The sequence below is a fragment of the Micromys minutus genome, assembly GCF_963924665.1.
Source record: "Micromys minutus genome assembly, chromosome: 2".
NCBI lineage: Eukaryota > Metazoa > Chordata > Mammalia > Rodentia > Muridae > Micromys > Micromys minutus.
Genome location: NC_137971.1, coordinates 97,229,822 through 97,249,835, shown reverse-complemented (window position 1 = coordinate 97,249,835; position 20,014 = coordinate 97,229,822). Strand labels below are relative to the sequence as shown.

Here is a 20,014-nt window from a genome sequence, read left to right as displayed (position 1 = left end):
CTCCTCTTGGTGAGTAGATAATTAAAAAGTTACATCCTCCGCTCGTGCAGCCTTGGGCTTCTAAAATGTGTTATATTGGGCATTTCCATGTAGCTCTAGTCAGAATGATGAGGGAATGAATAAGGGGAGGAAAGATTCGTGTCAGATCCCAGTTTCAGAAGGTTCTTTCCAGAATTGCTTAGGGCATGCTATCACGATGGTCAGAGTATGTGGTGGAAGTGGGTCTTTACCTCATGATGGCTGAGAAACAACAAAAGCCAGGAGGGGGCAGGGAAGTGGTACTCACGGGGTATGTCCACAGTGGCAGTGGTTGCCATGACAAAATACCACAGTCCAAGCGCCTGAACAGGAAGTGGGGGCAGGTTATAAGCCCCCAGGACCCACCCCCAATGACACACTACTTCTATTAAGGCTCTACCTCTTAGAGGCTCCACCACCTGCTCAAACAGCACCGCCAGCTAGAAGCACGGGATTCAAACGCCCGTGCCTATGGTGGACACTTCACATTCAAACCACAACAGGGAGAGCTGCCTCCAGCTGGGTCCCAACTCTCAAAGTTTCTAGAGCATCCCAAAGCAGCATGAACTGAGGGCAAAGCGTACAGCATCAGAGCCTGTGAGGAAGATTTCAATTTCAAATGATAGCAAGTGTCATTTATCAATGCTGACAGTGGCTCCTATGATTCGAGATGTATTTTACTGAGACTTATCCAGTGCAAGGCCACAGGGGAGCCTGAGAGAGCTGCAGGAAATAGGGGTCATGGGGAGCACCTGCCCCACCACTCTGGCCTTTCCCTGGAATGAAAGATAAACTCAGTGTGGATTTTAGGGTCCTCTGAAATCTGCCCCCAATTCCTTCCTGGCTTAGTGCTATACTGGACAGTAATTGGAATGGTTGTGCTGTAGCAACTGTGTGTTAGTGGATACAGCCCCAGGACTCAACATAGGCCTAACCTACTACACCTGCTTGGTAAAGACAGATGGATGGACAGATGGATGGATGGATGGATGGATGGATGGATGGACGGACAGACAGATGGGTAGGTAGGTGGACAGGCACATGACAAGGGCATCTGGTCCTACAGAGGGTCATGCTGTTAGCAACCTTCTCTCTATGAGCACCCCCTGTTTAGACCCCCCAGTAGATGAGAATTAAATGTGAACTACCTTGCACAGTAGGTAGTTGCTACCAGTAGACTTTATTCACATCTAACAACTCATTTACTCCATACAAAACCCTTGAAAGAAAGTAATCAGCAACCCCCTTTTCCAATTTACACGACACTTTAACACACCTACTATGTAATGGGTACTCTTTTTAATTAGATGTGACAGGAAGATAAGAAAGTGTATGCCTGGTAGTGCATTCGTTCAGGGAAGTGGAGAAAGGAGACTTACCTCAAATCACTGTCCAACCAACCACTCCACACTGCAAAGCTCAAATCAGCTCATTATGGTATAGATGAACGGTTCTGATCATGATCAAGAGTGATGGCTATGACCTTTTTCTAAAATGAGACCCATGCAGCATTCATGCCTTTAGAATACCTTGAATTACCTTTCCTGCTGAATGGAGAATTGCTGTTCAATGCACTGTCTAAATTGGACTTTTATCCCTGTTTGCAAAGCTCACGTAAAGACGTGATTGTGAGCACAGATGTGCAGAGTCTCAGGAATAATTCTCTTTATATAGCTCTGTTTATTGCAATATAATAAATGGTCCTCTTAAAGCCACGCTGCCTTGTATTGTTCATTATGTGGCCGAAAAGCTAATTTATGATGCGTCTGTAACCCTCGCCTTGCACTGTTAATCCCCAGTGAAGTTCCACAGCCTGGGGGAGGCAGGGATAGCTTTGGCTGAACTTGTTGAGTGCACTTTAGTTGGCCACAGATACAATGATGACAAAATGGAGACAGGGGGTCAGAGAGATGGCTCAGTAGGCAAATGCTGTGCAAGCATGAGGTTTGAAGTCAATCCCCAGTACGCATGTAAAACGCCAGGTGCTGCGTTATGAATCTGGAACCCAGGCACTGAGCAGAGCAGGTGTAGACAGGTGATCCCAAGGGCACTGTAGCCAGCCAGTCCAGCAGAATCAGTGAGCTACAGGTTCAGTTAGAAATCTTGTCTCAAAAATGAAACTTTGAAAGTCATCAAGGAAGAAAGCCGCTGTGGATCTCTGACTTCTGTATGTATTCACATGTGTGTGTGTGTGTGTGTGTGTGTGTGTGTGTGTGTGTGTGTGTGTGTGTGTACATCTTTGTGTGTTAATATGAGTACTGTCTCCTTGACTGTCACTTCAGCTCTGGAAACCAGTAGTCCTACTACAGGCTCCTGTGTGACATGGGTAGGGCACTTTAGTTTATTTCCCTTTTCTAAAAATAGAGAGGCACTACCATGTATCTGCGTGGGATATGTCACTATTCAATTAAACCCGTGTGCACACAGATAGCAACAACCATCACAGACTAATCACATGGTTTCTTCCTGCTACCTCACTTCCAAGGGTCCTTTCACTGAGAGGAGACATTCAAAACCTATTCGTGAAGCAAAGCAAGAGATGCCTCATTGTCTGAACCCACTGTAGCCAAGAAGTTCATGTGCAGGGACCTCATTAGAGAGCTGTGGCCTCTGGTACACAGCCCTGCTGGAAAGTTGCCCTCATGAGCAGCTTCAGACAGTGGCTTAACCCTTTCAGCCCCGGGGTTTCTCCTACATTCAGTTACCTTACAGACCTGGCACAGCGCTTCCTGTGTCATTTGTGACTCCTGCTCCCTGGCACAAACAGTGGGCACAGACACTGCCCAGTCTTCATCAGAAGCCACCGGTCAGTGGGCTCATCCTACTCAATCCTTGTTTCATCAGAGGTACAGAATGCAGGTTGATGGGTTGACAAAGATGGCCGAGTCTGCCACCTTCTAGGAGAAAAACCTGTCTCCTCCATGATATGAGTGTCTGGCACCAAGAACAGGAATTTATGAGGGCAGCTTACATCAATATGCCCTGTAATGAAATGTGAGCTGGGAAGGTCCTCAGTACTTCCGTGGGGTCTGTGGAAACAGTGAAGTCAGATCTTATCCCAGTGTTTACTTAGAGCTCTGCTGCTCAGCACCGTAGCTTCCTGTCCCATCTCAGAACCTTCGCCGCCAATCCCGTCTCACCCACGTGGTCCTCCTTCCAGACAAAGCAACTGCAGACAGAGTCTCAGGGGCCACAAAGTCCAATCTTTAACCTCCAGCACGTCTGTCTTTAGCTCTGGGCCCAGCCGTGTGTCACTGACTAAATCATATCGCTATTAAAAGTCTCCTTGCCGGTAGCTGCCTTTCTTTATGAGAAGCAGTCGTATAGAGAGTTCACTTACGAGGCCATCTCTTTCTTTGTGCTATTGCGTACCAGCCACTGAGCTGCAAGCCTGGTAGCCACTAAATTGACCAGGATTCATGAGATCCCAGAAGAGCTAGTTGTGATATTGCATGTGAGGTTGAGCATAGTAAGATCTAGAATAGTTGCGAAAAGAAAATGAACCTCTGGGTACATCTGTGAGGGACTTCTAGATTAGGTCAACTGAGGCAAGAAGAGCCTCCCTAACCGTGACCCCCCCACGCCATAGGCTGGGTTTCCTAGACTGCATAAAAAGAGAAATGCTGTCTGAGTACCAGCATGCATTACTCTCTGCTTCCTGGCTGAAGGTGTTGTGTGACCAGCTAGCTGCCTCAAGTCATGGTTGCTGTAACTTCCCTCCAACATGACCCAGCCCCTGTTGTTTAGTGACCCTCAGACTCCAGCCAGATCTGGATGCCGTCTTTCCTGAATGTGCTAACCAGTTTTCTGTCAAAATGCCTAAGAGATAATCAAGTAAAAAAAAAAAAAAAATCAGGCTTAATTTTGGCTCACAGTTTAGGAAGTTCAGTCCATGGCCACTTGGTGCCACTGCTTTTAGACCCATGCTAAGGCAGCACACTGGCTGGAGCAGCAGCTGCTATATCATGGCTGCCAAGAACTGAGAGAGAGGGAAAAAGTCAGGGCACCATTCACTATACCCTTCCAAGATATGTCCCCAGGAAACAAATAATTTGTACTTAGTCTGTGTCACCCAATAAAAGGGCAACCACTTCTCAATAATGCCACAGGTTGGGGACCAACCCTTAAACATATGGCCTTTGGGAGCATTCCATACCAGAAGCATAAGCTTAACTGAGCAGTGTTTTGCAGTCATGTTTCTCAAGACAAACCGTCAACAACAGGAGGTCAGGATCTGTCCGTATTCTCAGCACAGGGACCAACACATACATTAGGTTCTTGTGATTATTGCATTGAGTGACCGTGGTCAAAGTGAAGACAACAGAGCCCCAAGGAACACATCAAATGGGGGCTACAGCTGAAGCTTCCCAGGAAAATGGACATCACTGTTCCAGGGCTCCCTTCCCTCTGTTTCTGCTTCACCACTTCACAAAGCTAGAGTTAAACCCTAAAATCCGTTTCTATCACAGACCCCATTCCTCTTGGTTCCATACCCTCCTGGACAAAGACCTGTATCGACTTGGCCCTCCCAGGCTCTCTCCCAGGAGAACAGCCTTCACACAAAGCAGGCATAGTCCTCTCCTGTGCCAGACCCCTTCAGGCTTCTAAAAACCAATTCAGGTTCTTAGGCACTATGTAGTTCTTGGGCACAGCTGCCCCGGGCCATGGTCTTCTTAGGTCTTGGTTCCCACTCTCTCCCCAGAGCGTCTCTTCTAAGCCTCATGCATTGGAGCTCCGCAAGCTCTCTCCCACCTTACCTTCTATAAATGACTTTTATTTTAGCGGAGCTTGTCGCTGCGTTTTATCCCTCTGCGTGGCTGGCTCACAGAGGCAGTACACGGCAGAGAGTCTTGCCTGTAAAATGCTCATGCTGGTAGTTTATGATTCTTGGCATTTCATTGCACTTGAGTTTCGCGAAATAACGGGTGGGGGATGCATTGGAGATTGAGTGGCAATGGATTTAAAGGCAGAGCATGATTTGGATTAGGGCCAGGCTCTGTGGTCGAGCCTCAACTTACCCGCAAATACTCCTAATAATAACTTCCCTTGCAGAACTGTTTTCTAAATTCACTTGAGTGTGTGTGCATAAACTGCTCAGTATGGTGGCTCTCATTCCATATGCACTTAATAAAGGAAATGTGAGAATGTTTTTATTGTGTATAATTAGGTCTGAATTAGCCTCGCTGTTCTTAACCTCAAACAAATTCACGTTTGGAGGAGAGTTTCTATGGTCCTCACACTGGAATCAACCTCCTCTCTGAACAGTGTTTCCATAGACAGGGTTGAAGAGCAGCTCCAGGCCTGCATCCAGCCCAGAGCTTGCACACAATCCTGTCAGTTGTCCCATGTGCCCTGTGTCAGATCTAAGAACCTACTGTCCCCTCAGGTTCCAGCCACCACCCATGCAGTCTGCTAGTTGGTGTGCATGAAGGTTTGGGAGTATGAAAGCTAGAAAGTGAACTTAACTAGGAGATGACTCAGAAAAGTCATCACCAAAGAGTCCTGAGAGCCATTAGAAGGAAGGAAACTGAACAGAAACAACTTGGCACCCAAGAAAGTGCAGCCACAGAGTCCTCTGCGAGCCCAGTGGTAAGGTTGTTTCTCACAGTCTCACTAGACAGGAGGAACGCCGGGTAAAGGGGCAGGAGTGAGGCAGACAGGCAGGATCCGACTCTAGGGCTCACTGAATACCTCACCAAATTTTTTGATTAGAGGCCAGAGAAACAAGTTAGTGAGGTACTTGGCACATAAGCATGAAGACCCAAGTTCAAGTGCCAACACACATAAAAAGCTAAGGGTAGTAACCTGTGCATGGCACCTTAGCACCGAAGAGGCACTCGAAGGTGTGTCTGGGGCTCTCTGGCCAGCCAGCCCAAGCTAATGGCTAAGCTAAACTAACCCAGATCTTAGTGAGGGCACATGTCTTTAAAACAAAGGCAGGGATCTCCTGAAGAACAACATCTAAAGGTGACCTCTGGCTTCCACACAGGATGCACATGCATACCCTAGTACCTACTTGCACACACACACACATCATCATCATCATCATCATCATCATCATCATCACATATGCACACAAAATCTTGGATTAAAATCTTTCAATGAACCTGGACTATTTTCTTTTTAGGGCTCTTCCTTTGCTCTCAGATCTTTCTGGCCTAGGTTCTTTCTGAATTTGGATGGAAACCTTTCAGAATTCAGATTCTCTAAGTTCTTTTCTCCTCTCCCTCCTTCCTTCCTTAAAGAGAGGAAGGGAAGAAGAATGAAAGAAAGGAAGGAAGGAAAGAAGAAAGAAAGAAAAAAGAAAAAGAAAGAAAGAAAGAAAGAAAGAAAGAAAGAAAGAAAGAAAGAAGGAAGTCACAAAGCATGCAAAAGAACAATAATGATTGGATGGATTGGACTGATAAAAGCTGAAAAGCTCTATATTGAATTAAGTCACAATTGACAGCAAAATGAACCAAATGCTTAAAAAAAAAAATAAGCTGAAAGCAGCATGAAGGTTAAGAAAAATTAAAGCTTCAAACATAGTCATTGCATTAGTGCTAAATTTTGAAAATGGTAATTCAACTTTATTTACGAGGCAAAATATAATTACATTTAAATTTGAGGGAAGAGAATTTAATTCTTATTAATGACAGAAAGACGGAGCGAGATGCTTTAATGCCAAAAAAATTGTCTGATGTTCATGGATGGAAGAGAAAATTAGATTCGGCGCTGAGCATTCTCCCCTGTTACAAGTCTCATTTGTGTAGCCAGAATTGTTCTCTCTCTGAGAAACATTACCTTCTCAGCCCAGAAAGCATAGTGCCGACAGCCAATTAAACATCAAAAGGAAATGATCGGGCCAGGCTATTTCTGTATAGGTATGTTACAAGACAGGAAACTCAAGGTTAGAATTTCACTGGAGAAATAATATCCATTGAGACTTGACATTTCCCATACCCCTTCCCAAAGCCAGTGACAGCCTAAGACTCAAAGTTCAGAATAATAAATACCTAAGAGATTGACACTGGCGCGGAGGAGGAGAGTGTGAGAGAGGCAGGGAAGAGTCCACCAGTTGGCTAGGCAGTAGCAAGAGATTTAGATAGAAAGAGATGGTCAGTTCCTAGCACTTAATCAAAGACCGAGAAATTGAGCCCAGACAGGCACACTGCTAAATACTGCCAGAGTTAAAGGTTGATAAAGCAAGAGCTGGCAGCTTTGTAATTTAGCAGAATTTCCCTCGACAGCCCTGGAACATTTTCTATCAGAACTGGAGCCTTTCAGTATGCAAATATAAGCCCTCCTGCAATTGGACTTCAGAGTCAGGCTTCTGTTTGGATGCTCTGGCTGACACTTTGTAGCAAAGCTCCAGTCAGCTTTCTGAATCAAATTGCTGCTACGATAACTTGTAATTTAAAAGAAGGGAAAAGCCTGTTCTTTGAATGGAAATGTTTCATTTTACAGAGCCCCTTCACATATGTGCTTCATGATTCATTCAAACAACTACATAAGCCCCTGACAAGGCAGGTGGTGTTGTTCCCAGGAAACTGGGGTTCAAGGAACTTGGGTGAGTTGCTCAAAGATACTCTGGGGAAACCAAGATTCAAAGCCAAGATTCTCTAGGCTCATATTCATCCTTTATACAACTCTTTTACTGGTAACCACAAGGTTTGTCCTGAACCGGGCAAGGCAAGGCAGACATCAGGGTTATGCGATGCCAATCAGTTCATAGAGTGCCATTGCCACGAACCATGTGTCTTACTCCTGTTTCCTGTGGGCATGATAAAATACCCTGCCAAAAGCAACCTATGAGAGAAAGGGTTTATGTTAGCTCACAGTTCCAGCTCATAGTGCATCAGAGCAGGGAAGTCAAGGCAGCAGGAATTAGAAGCAGCTAATCATACCATATCCACCAGCAGGAACAGCACACACACCTCCCCATGCTCAGCTTGCTTTCTCCTTTTGTAAACCTACAGACTAGGACACCAGCCAAGGGAATGGTGTCGCCTACTTTCAGGCTGGGTCTTCTCACATCAATTAATATGACCAAGACACTGCAAAGGCCAGCCTGATCTAGACCAATGCTTGTTGCAACTCCCATGTCCCAGGTGACTCTCGGATGTGTTGAGTTAATCATTAAAACTCACCCTTTGTGCCAGGGAAAATTGAGTCCAAGAAAGAGAAAGGATGTGATGACTTTTTCCTCTGGGCTCATTTGAGTGGCTTCATCAAAAGGGTCAGAGTTAAAGTGGTTGATAGAGGCTGGTTGATCAGACAAAAGAAATAGCTCCTTGCAGCAGCCCACTGTAAAGACCTAACATTTGCAGCATATATAGAGATCGAATCAATCAAGACATTTTCTGGGCATTTCTAGTAGTGTGGTGTGACTCGTCCTAAGGATTTGTGGCAACAGGGAAAGAGAGAAGTACCACAGACCACAAGCAACAGGAGGGGGATGGCCTTGAGAAAGTCTGAGCTTTTTGACTGTCATTGGGAATCATGAAGATATTTTAAGCAGAAATCTATCATGGGTAAATTTGGTTTTAGGTCGCTCAGAGGATTAATAGCACTTGATATGCAAGAGGATCCAAGTTCAAATCCCCAGCACCCACATTAAAAAGCCAGGAATGGCTGCCCAACCCTAAATCCACATCACTATGGGAGTCGAACACAGGGCTTCCTGGCCACTAATAAGGCTCAAGGTTCACAGAGAGACCCTGTGTCAGGAAAACACAGCACAGTGATAGTGAGGCACGCAATGCCCTCCTCTGGCTTCCTCAGACTTATGCATGAGCACACACTCACACATGCGCATATGTCACACATTCACATACCACACATATGCAAACGTTGGCAGTAATTAGGAAGATTGTGTAGGGCCAGTGTGAAGTTTGGAGAACCTAGGGGCCATCTGGGTGTCAGTAGCTAGGAAAACTAGGTAGATGAACTCATGATTAAGTGGGGAAGTTAAGCCTTACAAAAGGAGACCATGGCTAAGGGTCTTTGGGAAGATTTATCATTTATCCTTCGTTTTCTTACTTGGGCTCTCATGGAGGAGTTTGGGGTGAGGAATTTTTTCAGCCCTAGCCAAAGTATGTGTCCCAGACGTGTTGCTTGATTTTTCTGCTCCCTGGCCTTTCCTGGTTGTTTTCCTGCCAATTTGGACACCATGAAGAGTCTTTTATTTGTCTGGGTTGAAGGTCTCTAATCGGGAAGCCAGGTATCCTCCAATTAAGATGAATGTCGGTGGCTTACTGCTTCTTGCCACAGGTACTTCGTCAGGACTTGAAATCTGAACCCTGGGGAATAGGTGCAGAGCCTGGCTCTGTGCTGGCGCCCTAGGTCTCTCGTCTCTGCCTGGTCTGAGGACTCTCCAAGCTCTTTGAATGAGGTGAAAGGCTATGTGCTTTTCACAGCTCATTAGCTTTCTACCTTCTTGGTCTGTGGAGCAGAGCCATGACCTGGAGCAGTTCTGGCTGGAGGGTTTTGAGGAGGGAAGTTGAAAAGCACAGGCAAGTGGCTCAAGTTTGGCCTTGACATATAGAGGAGACTAATTACTGGAGGGACATAAGAGCCACGTAAGTGGCTGCCTTTGTGCTAGTTTGTGCACATGGGTTCTTTGGAGATAGGTCTAATTTTATATTATCTTCACATCCCGAGCTTCTAAGGATATCACATACATAGCAGATGCTTGGCATATTTTTGAATTAATTGTAAACTGGTAGAGAGTTGTCATTGTCACCATCTTATAAATGACATTGATAAGGCTTGAGGTGGGCAGATTTTGTTTACCATAGGGAGGAAGTAGTAAGACACCCAGCTCCTTACATGACTGCAGGCCTCTGCTCTGTACAAAGTCATGGGACTTAGGAAAATTACATGCTGCACTATGGTCCGTACCACTAACTTGGCAATACAGAGATGTAGCAGAAGACACATTTTCTGTATGAGATGCACAGGAAAATGCAGGCATTAGTCTGTGATGGCAGGGTCCATGAGGCAATACCTGTAGGCTAATGACTCAGGGAGAAGAGTGCACACAGGGTGGTACTGGGGTTCCTAGAACCTAGGCGAGGCTCCTTCCAGCCAGATTTAAAAAGGAGGCTCCAAGGAGGAGCTGGTATTGGAACTGGAAACTGGAAACATATTTAGTCCTGAGCCTGTGTAGATGGACCAAAGGAGGCCCACATGGGAAGAACCCATGCAGAAGCCTAGAATAGGGCCACCGAGTACAACTACTATTTGCTTGTAGCCATTTAAGTATACATATATACTTTCTTATATGTATATAAGGAAGGCGCTCTCTTCCTTCTTGCCTGGCCTTCCTGTCTATAGCACTGCTAGATTTCGGAGGTGCCTTCCCACTCTCTAACCTCAAAAGCTGCTTCTCTGAGTCCTCAGCTCTCCCCCATTTGACTCTCCATCCCTTTAAGGGGCTCTCCTGGTGACCTACAAAGCACCTTCCGCTGTCCCTGGCTCGCCCTCCTTCAGTTCCCACCCGTCCTATGGTCCTCAGTCTCTTGGCTGCCCTGGGTCTGCTGGGCAGCCTGCAGGCTCTGCAGTTGTACCTCTTCTCACACTCAGAGCTCTAATGCTCAGTCCACAGAGGGGCCACCTCAGTGCCCACCCCGGTTCACCAGCGCTCCATCCAGCAGAGATTCTTGCCTCCTACATTCTGAGGACCAACACCACGACTTAAGTCCTCCCGAGATATTCTGTGCCCCACTCATCTCTCTGCCTCTATTCCCATGCCCAACGGATGTGCTGCCCATCAGGCCCATCCCTATGGTTACACTTTGGACTCAGTGCTCATCAACTGTTCAAAGGCTCCTCGGTGGAATGCAATGTCCTTGTTCTCTTCCCAGCATCTAATCTCCCTTCACCTGGCTAATTTCCAGTACACAGACATGATGTACTTGCCCCATAGTGACTGTTTACTCCATAAAAGGTGAGAAGAATATGAAGCACCTTCCTCGGACTTCATGTAACTGCTTTGTAAGCCCGAGATCTTGGAATCTATACAGCATTTTGCCTAATTTTTATGCAACTTTTGAGAAAGCTGAGGCACTGAGAGATGAAGGAAGTTGCTTGAATCGTATGGCTTGGGTGGGTGGATGGTGACATTCTAAGTGATGAAGTAGCTGAGTGGACGGACAGATGGTCTGATGTTTGGGCAGACGGATGGGGGAAAAGCAGAAAAGAAAGGGCTCAGTGTAATGGGGTTTGGGCTGGGGGAGGAGGCAGAAGCTGTCTCCAATTTCAGCAGTCAGGTTGTTTAACTCAGGCAATGATCTACTAAACAATTTATACTCACAAAACACTAACAGATCTCATCAGGGGCCTTAATCCAACATCATCCCACAGTTCACGGACCAAAAGAGCTGGGATAGACATCTTTCATTCTCACCAATACCTTCCTTTGCCCAAGCTGTTTGCTCAACTACAGTGTGGAAGTGAAAGTCTAACTGTCCTGAGGTGTTAATGAATTAATGAGGAATGAATGAATTAATGGGGTATTAATGAATTAAAGAGGGGTGTGAGTGCTACCAATAACTCGAGAAACCAAGGGCACTTCGTCCCTTCCTCATTTTGACTCACATGCTGGCTAGTGTGACTTCAACTTTCCAACTGCCAAGATCTTAAAGACAAGTAGTTAAACAGAAAATGCTATCAGGAAACATTTAGTAAGCCTTCTATTGAAGTGTCTAAGATCATTCTCCAAACCTCGAGTCCTAAGCAAAACAGAATCAGCTTTATTATTCTACCAGAGCTTCCTACAGACTTATGAAGGCTTCCCAGAGCCACACGGGAAGCACAGGCTCGGTTTCCAAACCTAAGAAATTTCAAAACCATCTTCACCTTGTTTTCCTTGTTCCATGGGAGTTTTCAGGCACCAGTGTAGGGTGCATTCTCTGTCCACAGTTTTTAATCAATATATATCTTTCCGAGCGGACGACACTCTACAGGGAAATTATTCATAAGTCTCTCCCATTAGGGTGAAGACACAGCTTCACCTTCCAGCTTTCTTAATGAACAGGATTGCAAAGTAAGTCCAGACAAATTAAATCACAACTGTGATAGGTCCCGGGCTTTATCTTGGCTTATATGAAGATTAATGTTTAATAAGAGGAGTTTGGGGCAACTGTTTTCCCATGTCCACACTTCTGGGCATAATTACCAATAACCAATTCGTACATCTTTCCCCATCCTGTCGCCCATTCCTCATGTGTCCACCTCTTTCCCTGCCATGGGGAGATGACAGGTACAGTCAGGTGCTGGCATGAAGGAAGATGGGTCCACAGTATATGGACTAAGATATATTTACCAGTTACAGAGTTCACAGGGATTGGAAATGGATATTTAATAAGCTTATCTCCCAAGACTATTGACTGTTTGAATGTATTTGATGGCAATGTTTTAATATCATGACCTTCAGATGGGGTTGAGCTAGCAGACAGGAAGTGATTTTAGTATCTCTCTGTTCATTCAACAAATCTTTATGGGAAAACTAAACCTGTGCTAGTATCAAGGAGCCAGAATGGATAAAACCTAGACCCTTCCATCCTTCCGGAAACTGCTCCTTGGTACCATTGTGATACAGTTGTGCCCCCGTATTCATCAGTCAGTCCCGTTCACAGTATTTTGTGTATGTGCTCTTCATGTATGCCATTTTTCTTCAGCTCTATAACTTACCCTGTGCAAGCATCTTCCTGTTTCAGAAACAAAGAAACGTGGCTGGGAAGGGTTAAGGAATTTTTCCAAGGGCCCACGGCTGGGAATGGGGAGTTGGGTAGTCACTTCCAAAACCAAGCCTGCCCTATTGCTTGTGAATCACGAAACAGTTCTAGACCCTAGGGCCTTCTAAATTCAGGCAGAAAGTTTTGGTTCTCATCACATTGCAGCCAAATAGCCATAAGCAAATGTTCTCTTGCATTGAGTGTGAGGCAAGCATCAGTATTCACTTTGATCTTTTGACTTTGCTGCATTTTCCCTGCTGTGTTTCCTTTTTTATTGGAAGCTAAATAAATAGTATGTGTGAGATTTGTCACATTCTGACTATGCCAGCCATAGATTCTACACTAGGGTCTTTACTTCGGAGCGTGCTAACTTGTAGCCTGATGGACATAGGTTAGGTCCATCTGTGATGCTGGAATAAGCTCCTAGGGGTTAAGGAAAGCAGGCCTTGTCAGGTTTAGATCCTCAAGCCAACTCTCAGATTTTCACTGAGAAAGTGAGAGAGAGTGAGTCCCAGAACCTTCCCTAAAGTGGCCAATGCCGCCCCCGCCCCACCAACATTAAGAAGGAAGAAACCGGAGGTTTAAAGAGGAACTGTGACCCACTTTCATAGCCGACCTTTTCTATTATGCAAATGGCATATGAGCTGTCAAAGCACATTCTAGAGCATTGTCCTGTTAGGTTCTCACCAAGCATTCTGTAAAGTTTTATCTGCTTTAATGTCAAGGCAGAATCTGAGAGGGAAAAATAAAACAGTTCCTTTTATTTCAAGGGCAAAAATAATAAATAAAAAGTACTAGGGGTGGGGGAGATGGAGACTCCAATCTGAAGCCAAATAGTAAAGTAGCATCTCAGGTTTCTACTTCCATCGTGCACTGAGGGTCCCTTCCACTCGGTCAAACAGGCTTTCCTGTGTTACCATCAGTTAGCACCCCATAAACATGAAGGTCACCCGGTTTGGGCCCCTTCCATTAAAATGTACAAAAGCTCACCACCCAGCTTGTAAAAGACCCATGGACCACAAGGCACCAGGCAGCTTTGGATGATAGGAGAAATATGTTCAGCATAAACCAGGAAGAAGGTGGAGTGTGTAGGTGGTCAGATCAAACTCTGCATGCAGTCTCATCCTGGGGAAACCCCATCTCATGCATCCCAGGATTGGACCTGGAGGTGACAAAAGGAAAAACACTGAGCCCAGAAGTGGGTAGGAAGGGGTCTGCTGGATCTCTGAGGAAGGTCTCCCCAAGATATGTGCCTTGTTTATTCTGAGGCTCCATTTAAAGAAATGCCTGCTTTGCAGAACTTGATTGTTCCCAGGATGCCAAAGCAAGATAATTCAAGAGATGCCGGTGAGACCTTATCAAGCATCCTTAGATTTTCGTAGCTCTCAGAAGCCACATCTCTAAGGACAGTAACAAGGTGTTCTCACAACATTATTGTAAGAATTGGTGAGAAACCGTATGTGAGTGCGGTTCGGAGGGTGTAAAACTTAATGTAAGTGTTAAATCAAAAATACCTTTCCCCCACATTACCCCATTTCATCTAATACCAGGCCTGTGAGAGTAGTGAAGTGAGAATGGTCGCCCCTATTTTACAGAAATGCAAAGTGAGGCTCAGTGGATTAAATGATACAGTGCAATTTATTCAGCCAGTAAATGGCAAAGCTGTGGGTAAGTCCTGGGTGTGTCTCCTCCTTAGATCCAGGCTTTCAATCTATTGTAAGTAAGCAAAGAGATGCAGACATTAATAATGGAGATATAGATACAGATACAGATACATAGACACATAGACACAGAGATACATAGATACATAGAAACATAGATACATAGACACATGGACACACAGATACAAAGATACATAGATACATAGACATATAGATATATAGACACATAGATACATAGACGCATAGATACAAAGACACATAGATACATAGACACATAGACACACAGATACAAAGATACATAGATACATAGACATATAGATATATAGACACATAGATACATAGATACATAGACACATAGATACATAGACACATAGATACATAGACACATAGATACATAGACACATAGACACACAGATACATAGATACATAGATACATAGACACATAGATACATAGATACATAGATACATAGACACATAGATACATAGATACATAGACACATAGATACATAGACACATAGATACATAGATACATAGACACATAGATATATAGACACACAGATACATAGATACATAGATACATAGACACATAGATACATAGATACATTGATACATAGACACATAGATACATAGACACATAGATATATAGACACATAGATACATAGATACATTGATACATAGACACATAGATACATAGACACATAGATATATAGACACATAGATACATAGATACATTGATACATAGACACATAGATACATAGACACATAGATACATAGATACATAGACACATAGACACATAGATACATAGAAACATAGATACATAGACACATAGATACATAGACACATAGATACATAGATACATAGACACATAGATACATAGATACAAAGATACATAGATACATAGATACATAGATACATAGACACATAGATACATAGATACATAGATACATAGACACATAGATACATAGACACATAGATACATAGATACATTGATACATAGACACATAGATACATAGATACATAGACACATAGATACATAGATACATAGACACATAGATACATAGATACATAGATACATAGACACATAGATACATAGATATATAGATACATAGACACATAGATACATAGATACATAGATACATAGACACATAGATACATAGACACATAGACACATAGATACATAGACACATAGATACATAGATACATAGACACATAGATACATAGATACATAGATACATAGACACATAGACACATAGACACATAGATACATAGATACATAGACACATAGACACATAGATACATAGATACATAGATACATAGACACATAGACACATAGACACATAGACACATAGACACATAGACACATAGACACATAGATACATAGATACATAGACACATAGATACATAGATACATAGATACATAGATACATAGATACATTGATACATAGACACATAGACACATAGACACATAGACACATAGACACATAGATACATAGATACATAGACACATAGATACATAGGTAAATAGATACATAGACACAGATACATGGATAAATAGATACATAGATAGAGAGGAGGGGGAGAGCACTTCATGCATATACCAAATAACCTTTAGAATACCAATATCAGTTTGTACTCTTGGGGCAGAATTTTATCTTATTGGCCTGTATATTCCCAGCACTAGGCACAGGCTCAGGACAAGCAAGTATAGGAGAGCACTGAAAGTGACTCGTGGGAATTCACTGATACCTGGATCAGGCACTAAGTCCTCTCTGCAGTGCGGCTTTCAGCATTTCCACCATACAAAGGATGGAAAGGAAGCTCAGAGGAGCCGAGGAGGTCACCAGGCTGGCAAACCTGACGTCTGCAGTCAGCACTGCCTCCAAACTAATTAATAACAGTCTGAAGCGAAGCCCATATTCTGTGTTCAGAACCTCTGCATCTGGAGATTGGATCAGCTGCAGACTAGAAATGGAAGTTGCATTTGTACTGCGTACAGATTTTCTTTCCTTGCCACCTTTCCCTAAACAGCATAGCAGACAACCATAAACACAGTTGTTTGGTGATGGCACTGAGGTAGATATGACTTAAAGTGTAGAGGAGGTGAAGCGAACACGTTGGGCTCTTGTATGCAAGGAACTCGAACATCTTTGGATTTTGGTATTCAAGCAGCTATTGGCTCTGGAACCAATCTCCTTTGATACCAAAGATGACCTTACCTGAAGCTAAGACCTGAAGGCAAAGCCTGCGTTTTCTGCTCTGGGCTCTTCTGATGCTCTGTGCCCTGCTGCCTAAAACCCAGTTGCTACCTTGACCCCAGCTGCTCAAAGTCTGTGGGTTCAAGCCTGAGTGTGAACAGAGGGTAGTTTGCCGTTTACTTTCATACCAGCAATTGCCACTTGGAAAAAGTGCTGGGCAAACCCAAACTAAGTCATTCTTCTCTCCCAGGGTGCTCAGCCTGCCTCTAGAGTCACTGGGAGTCATGGCCCTTTGAGTGTGTATTAATAGATGGAAGTATCAAAGATGAAGCCCAACCCAGGACCAGCATGGATTCGGAGCCTGAAGACTGTTGCTCTTTGTTTTTAGGAAAGCCTAAGGTGTTGTCTGAGGAATATGCCATCCAGAGGACTGCTGGCTGTGTGACACTGAGTTGTACATAGTCTCATCTTCTGGAGATGCCAGACAAACAGGCATGCTGGACATTGAGACAGGCTGAGAGGCAAACACATCGACTTTCCACTCTCAGGCACCTGTTACATGGAGCACTTTGATATGTCTATTATTTAACAATCAGAGGAAGGAGAGCCAGCCCCGGGTTGCTGCCTATCAGAGGATCACTTTCTGGTATCGGGTGGGAAGGAGCAAGAGATTAACCTGCCGGCGAATTACAGACAACTTTGTAGAGGAGGGAGGACCTTGAGCCTTGTATCTGCTGGTTGTACTATGTAACATGGAAGATACTATAGCATAGAATCTGTCTTAGAGCCCAATGGGGACTTTAGATACCATCAGATTTCCTCAGAGGTAGATAAGGACATTGAAACCCAGAGAGAGGAACTAAGTGACCCCAAGGTCTCAAGACCAGTGACTAAGCAGGCCAAGACCCCACAAGCCTCTTTGAATGCCCAGTGAGCTAGCCTGTCCTCTGTCTTGAGTTACTTGGCCCCCTGCGCTCTGTTCTTTCCTGAGGGCTCACTATCATCTACAGAGTAGCAGAGGACTGTTCTGTTCACCGCCTGCACCTTCCAAACCAAAACCCCTGGCTCTGTAGGTTCAAGGAGCCATCCTACATAGTCCCAATGTCCTGAAGCCCCTGGGTCCCACAAAGATCTTGGGCTCTGGCTCCAGGTCACAACTGTCTGCCCATCTGTAACAGCTACCCTCCCCCTGGACAGCTGAGAGTTGTCTTGTGTACTTCAAGTACTCAGGATCTCCATTCTGAGGTGGAAACTTGGTGAAATATCTGTGTAGGAACATAAAATAAATAGCAATTCTTACTGTACTTTTTAAATTTTCCAGCTCTTTGTCTGTCCTCCTATTCCTCCTCTTCCTCCTCCTCCTCCTCATCATTATCATCTAGGTTGGTAATAAAAGTCAGAACCACTGAGATCCAATTTCATTTTTTCTAGTGTGTCTGTGTGTGTGCATGCATGTGCACGTGTATAACCTGTTTTGTCACTCTCTACTGTATCCCATTGTAGACAGGCTCTCTCACTAAACCCGAAGCTCACCTTCTCAACCAGACTGGCCAGCTGGGGTACTCTGGGACTACACGAACTTGTGGCCATACCCAGCTTAGATATGGGTCCAGGGGTTACAAAGCATGTTCAGCTGATGCAGCAAGTGCCATTACTGAACTATCACCCAGCCCTTTTCCTTAGAGCGTCAGCAACTTCTAGACCAGCAGTGCCTCTTACAAGGGAGAAATGGGTAGACACAGCTTCACACAGGTGCCACTTAACCCGGCTGCACAGAAATCTAAAGTGTTGGAAATCTCACCTACATTGGAAGACTGTTTGGCCATGAGTCAGTCAAGTCTAAGCCTCCACCAGAGCCCTGGAAAACAAGATCCTGGGGTATGTGTGCGATACACATTTCCTAAAAAGCAGTTGCAGTTTAGAAACCTTTTGGTCCCAGCTTTCCATCAGCACAAAGCAGCTGCTGGCTGGGAGCCCAGGGCACTTGTGAATCGGGCCCTGTGTGCTTTGCTTTGCACCCACACAGACCAGCCTTTGTGAAGGACAAGGAGGCCTCACTCTGGCCATGAAGTAGCCTCCTCCCCCAGCTGTTTACTTTGGAACTAAAAGCACATTTAGATGGTGGCAGGGGAGAGCATCAAGCTGAAGGACAGAGAATAAACCCAGCATCACAGAACAAACCATAGTTGGGGGACAACTCTGAAAACCCTGCGAGTGGAGCAGCACTCTCTCTCTCTCTCTCTCTCTCTCTCTCTCTCTCTCTCTCTCTCTCTCTCTCTCTCTCTCCCTCAGACCCCTCTTCTCCCCCTCCCCTTCCTCCCCTCCCCTTCCCTCTCCCTCCCCTTCTTCCCCTCTCCTCCTCTCACCCTCCCCTCTCCTCCCCTCCCTCCTCTCCGCTCCCTCTCCATTTCCTCTCCTTCCTTCCCTCCCCTCCCTCCCTCCTCTCCCCTCCCATTCTCCCTCTCCTCCCCTCCCTCCTCTTTCCTCCCTCCCTCCTCTCCCCCTCCCCTCCCCTCCCTCCCTCCCTCCCCTCTTCCTCCCTCCCCATCTCTCCCTCCCACACACTTTCCTGCCTGGCTTTCACTGGAGCCAAGGCAGGCCCTTGCCAGGCCCACAAGCCCTTCATTTGGTGACAGGGACTCACCCTCACTTTGTTTTCACACATAGCTGGTTTTTAATTAAATCTGACTTTTTCTCACATCTGCTCAGAAGGCTGGTCCCCTTTGGAAGTGGCAAGCACAAAAGCAGGGGCAGACTGGCAGTAGGGAAAAGTAAACAGAGATGAGCTGCACAGTCCCCTCTTCTGGTGAGGAAGCTAGGGACTGGCTGGCTTTTGCCAAAGGATTGTTCTTTGAGGTCAGTGGCTGTTGAGATTACTCCGCCAAGCTGCCGGAATCCCTACCGCTCACAGAGCCTAACTAGGTGGCAAAGTGTGACCCTTGTTCCCAGCAACAATGGGCTTAATAAGCTTTTCTTCTCTCTCCTCCCACCCCTGCCCCTTGGCCCTTCTTTCTTGCCCACAGAGATCTGTGCTGCTGACTGCGGTGGCCATGGCGTCTGTGTAGGAGGCACCTGCCGCTGTGAGGATGGCTGGATGGGGGCTGCGTGCGACCAACGGGCCTGCCACCCACGCTGCGCAGAACATGGGACCTGCCGGGATGGCAAGTGCGAATGCAGCCCCGGCTGGAACGGCGAGCACTGCACCATCGGTACGGCGCATGTTCCGGGGCCGGGCATTTCGATTGCTCTCAAGACATTAGCGGGGCAGCCTGGTCCTCCACTGCATGTGGATAGGCACCAAAAGTCCTTTCATCTGATGACATTGTGACTGGCTTTTCCTAGACACGAGTTGGGTTTAAATGCACCATCTGTCATTTTTCAACACACATCCTCCCAGCTTGCATTCCCCACGTGACACCA

At 45.4% G+C, this 20,014-nt stretch overlaps 1 protein-coding gene across 4 annotated transcripts in view; it reads left to right on the top strand.

Annotated features, from left to right (window-relative positions):
• The window catches only part of TENM4 (teneurin transmembrane protein 4), a gene marked incomplete at both ends in the record, with an annotated part of 342,954 nt that overhangs the window by 220,043 nt on the left and 102,897 nt on the right, over positions 1–20,014 (top strand). For all 4 annotated transcript variants that reach the window (XM_080912630.1, XM_080912629.1, XM_080912628.1 and 1 more), the window contains one exon: positions 19,618–19,803. In XM_080912630.1, the coding sequence (XP_080768756.1) occupies positions 19,618–19,803 (186 nt within the window). The remainder of the gene's footprint in view (positions 1–19,617; positions 19,804–20,014) is intronic.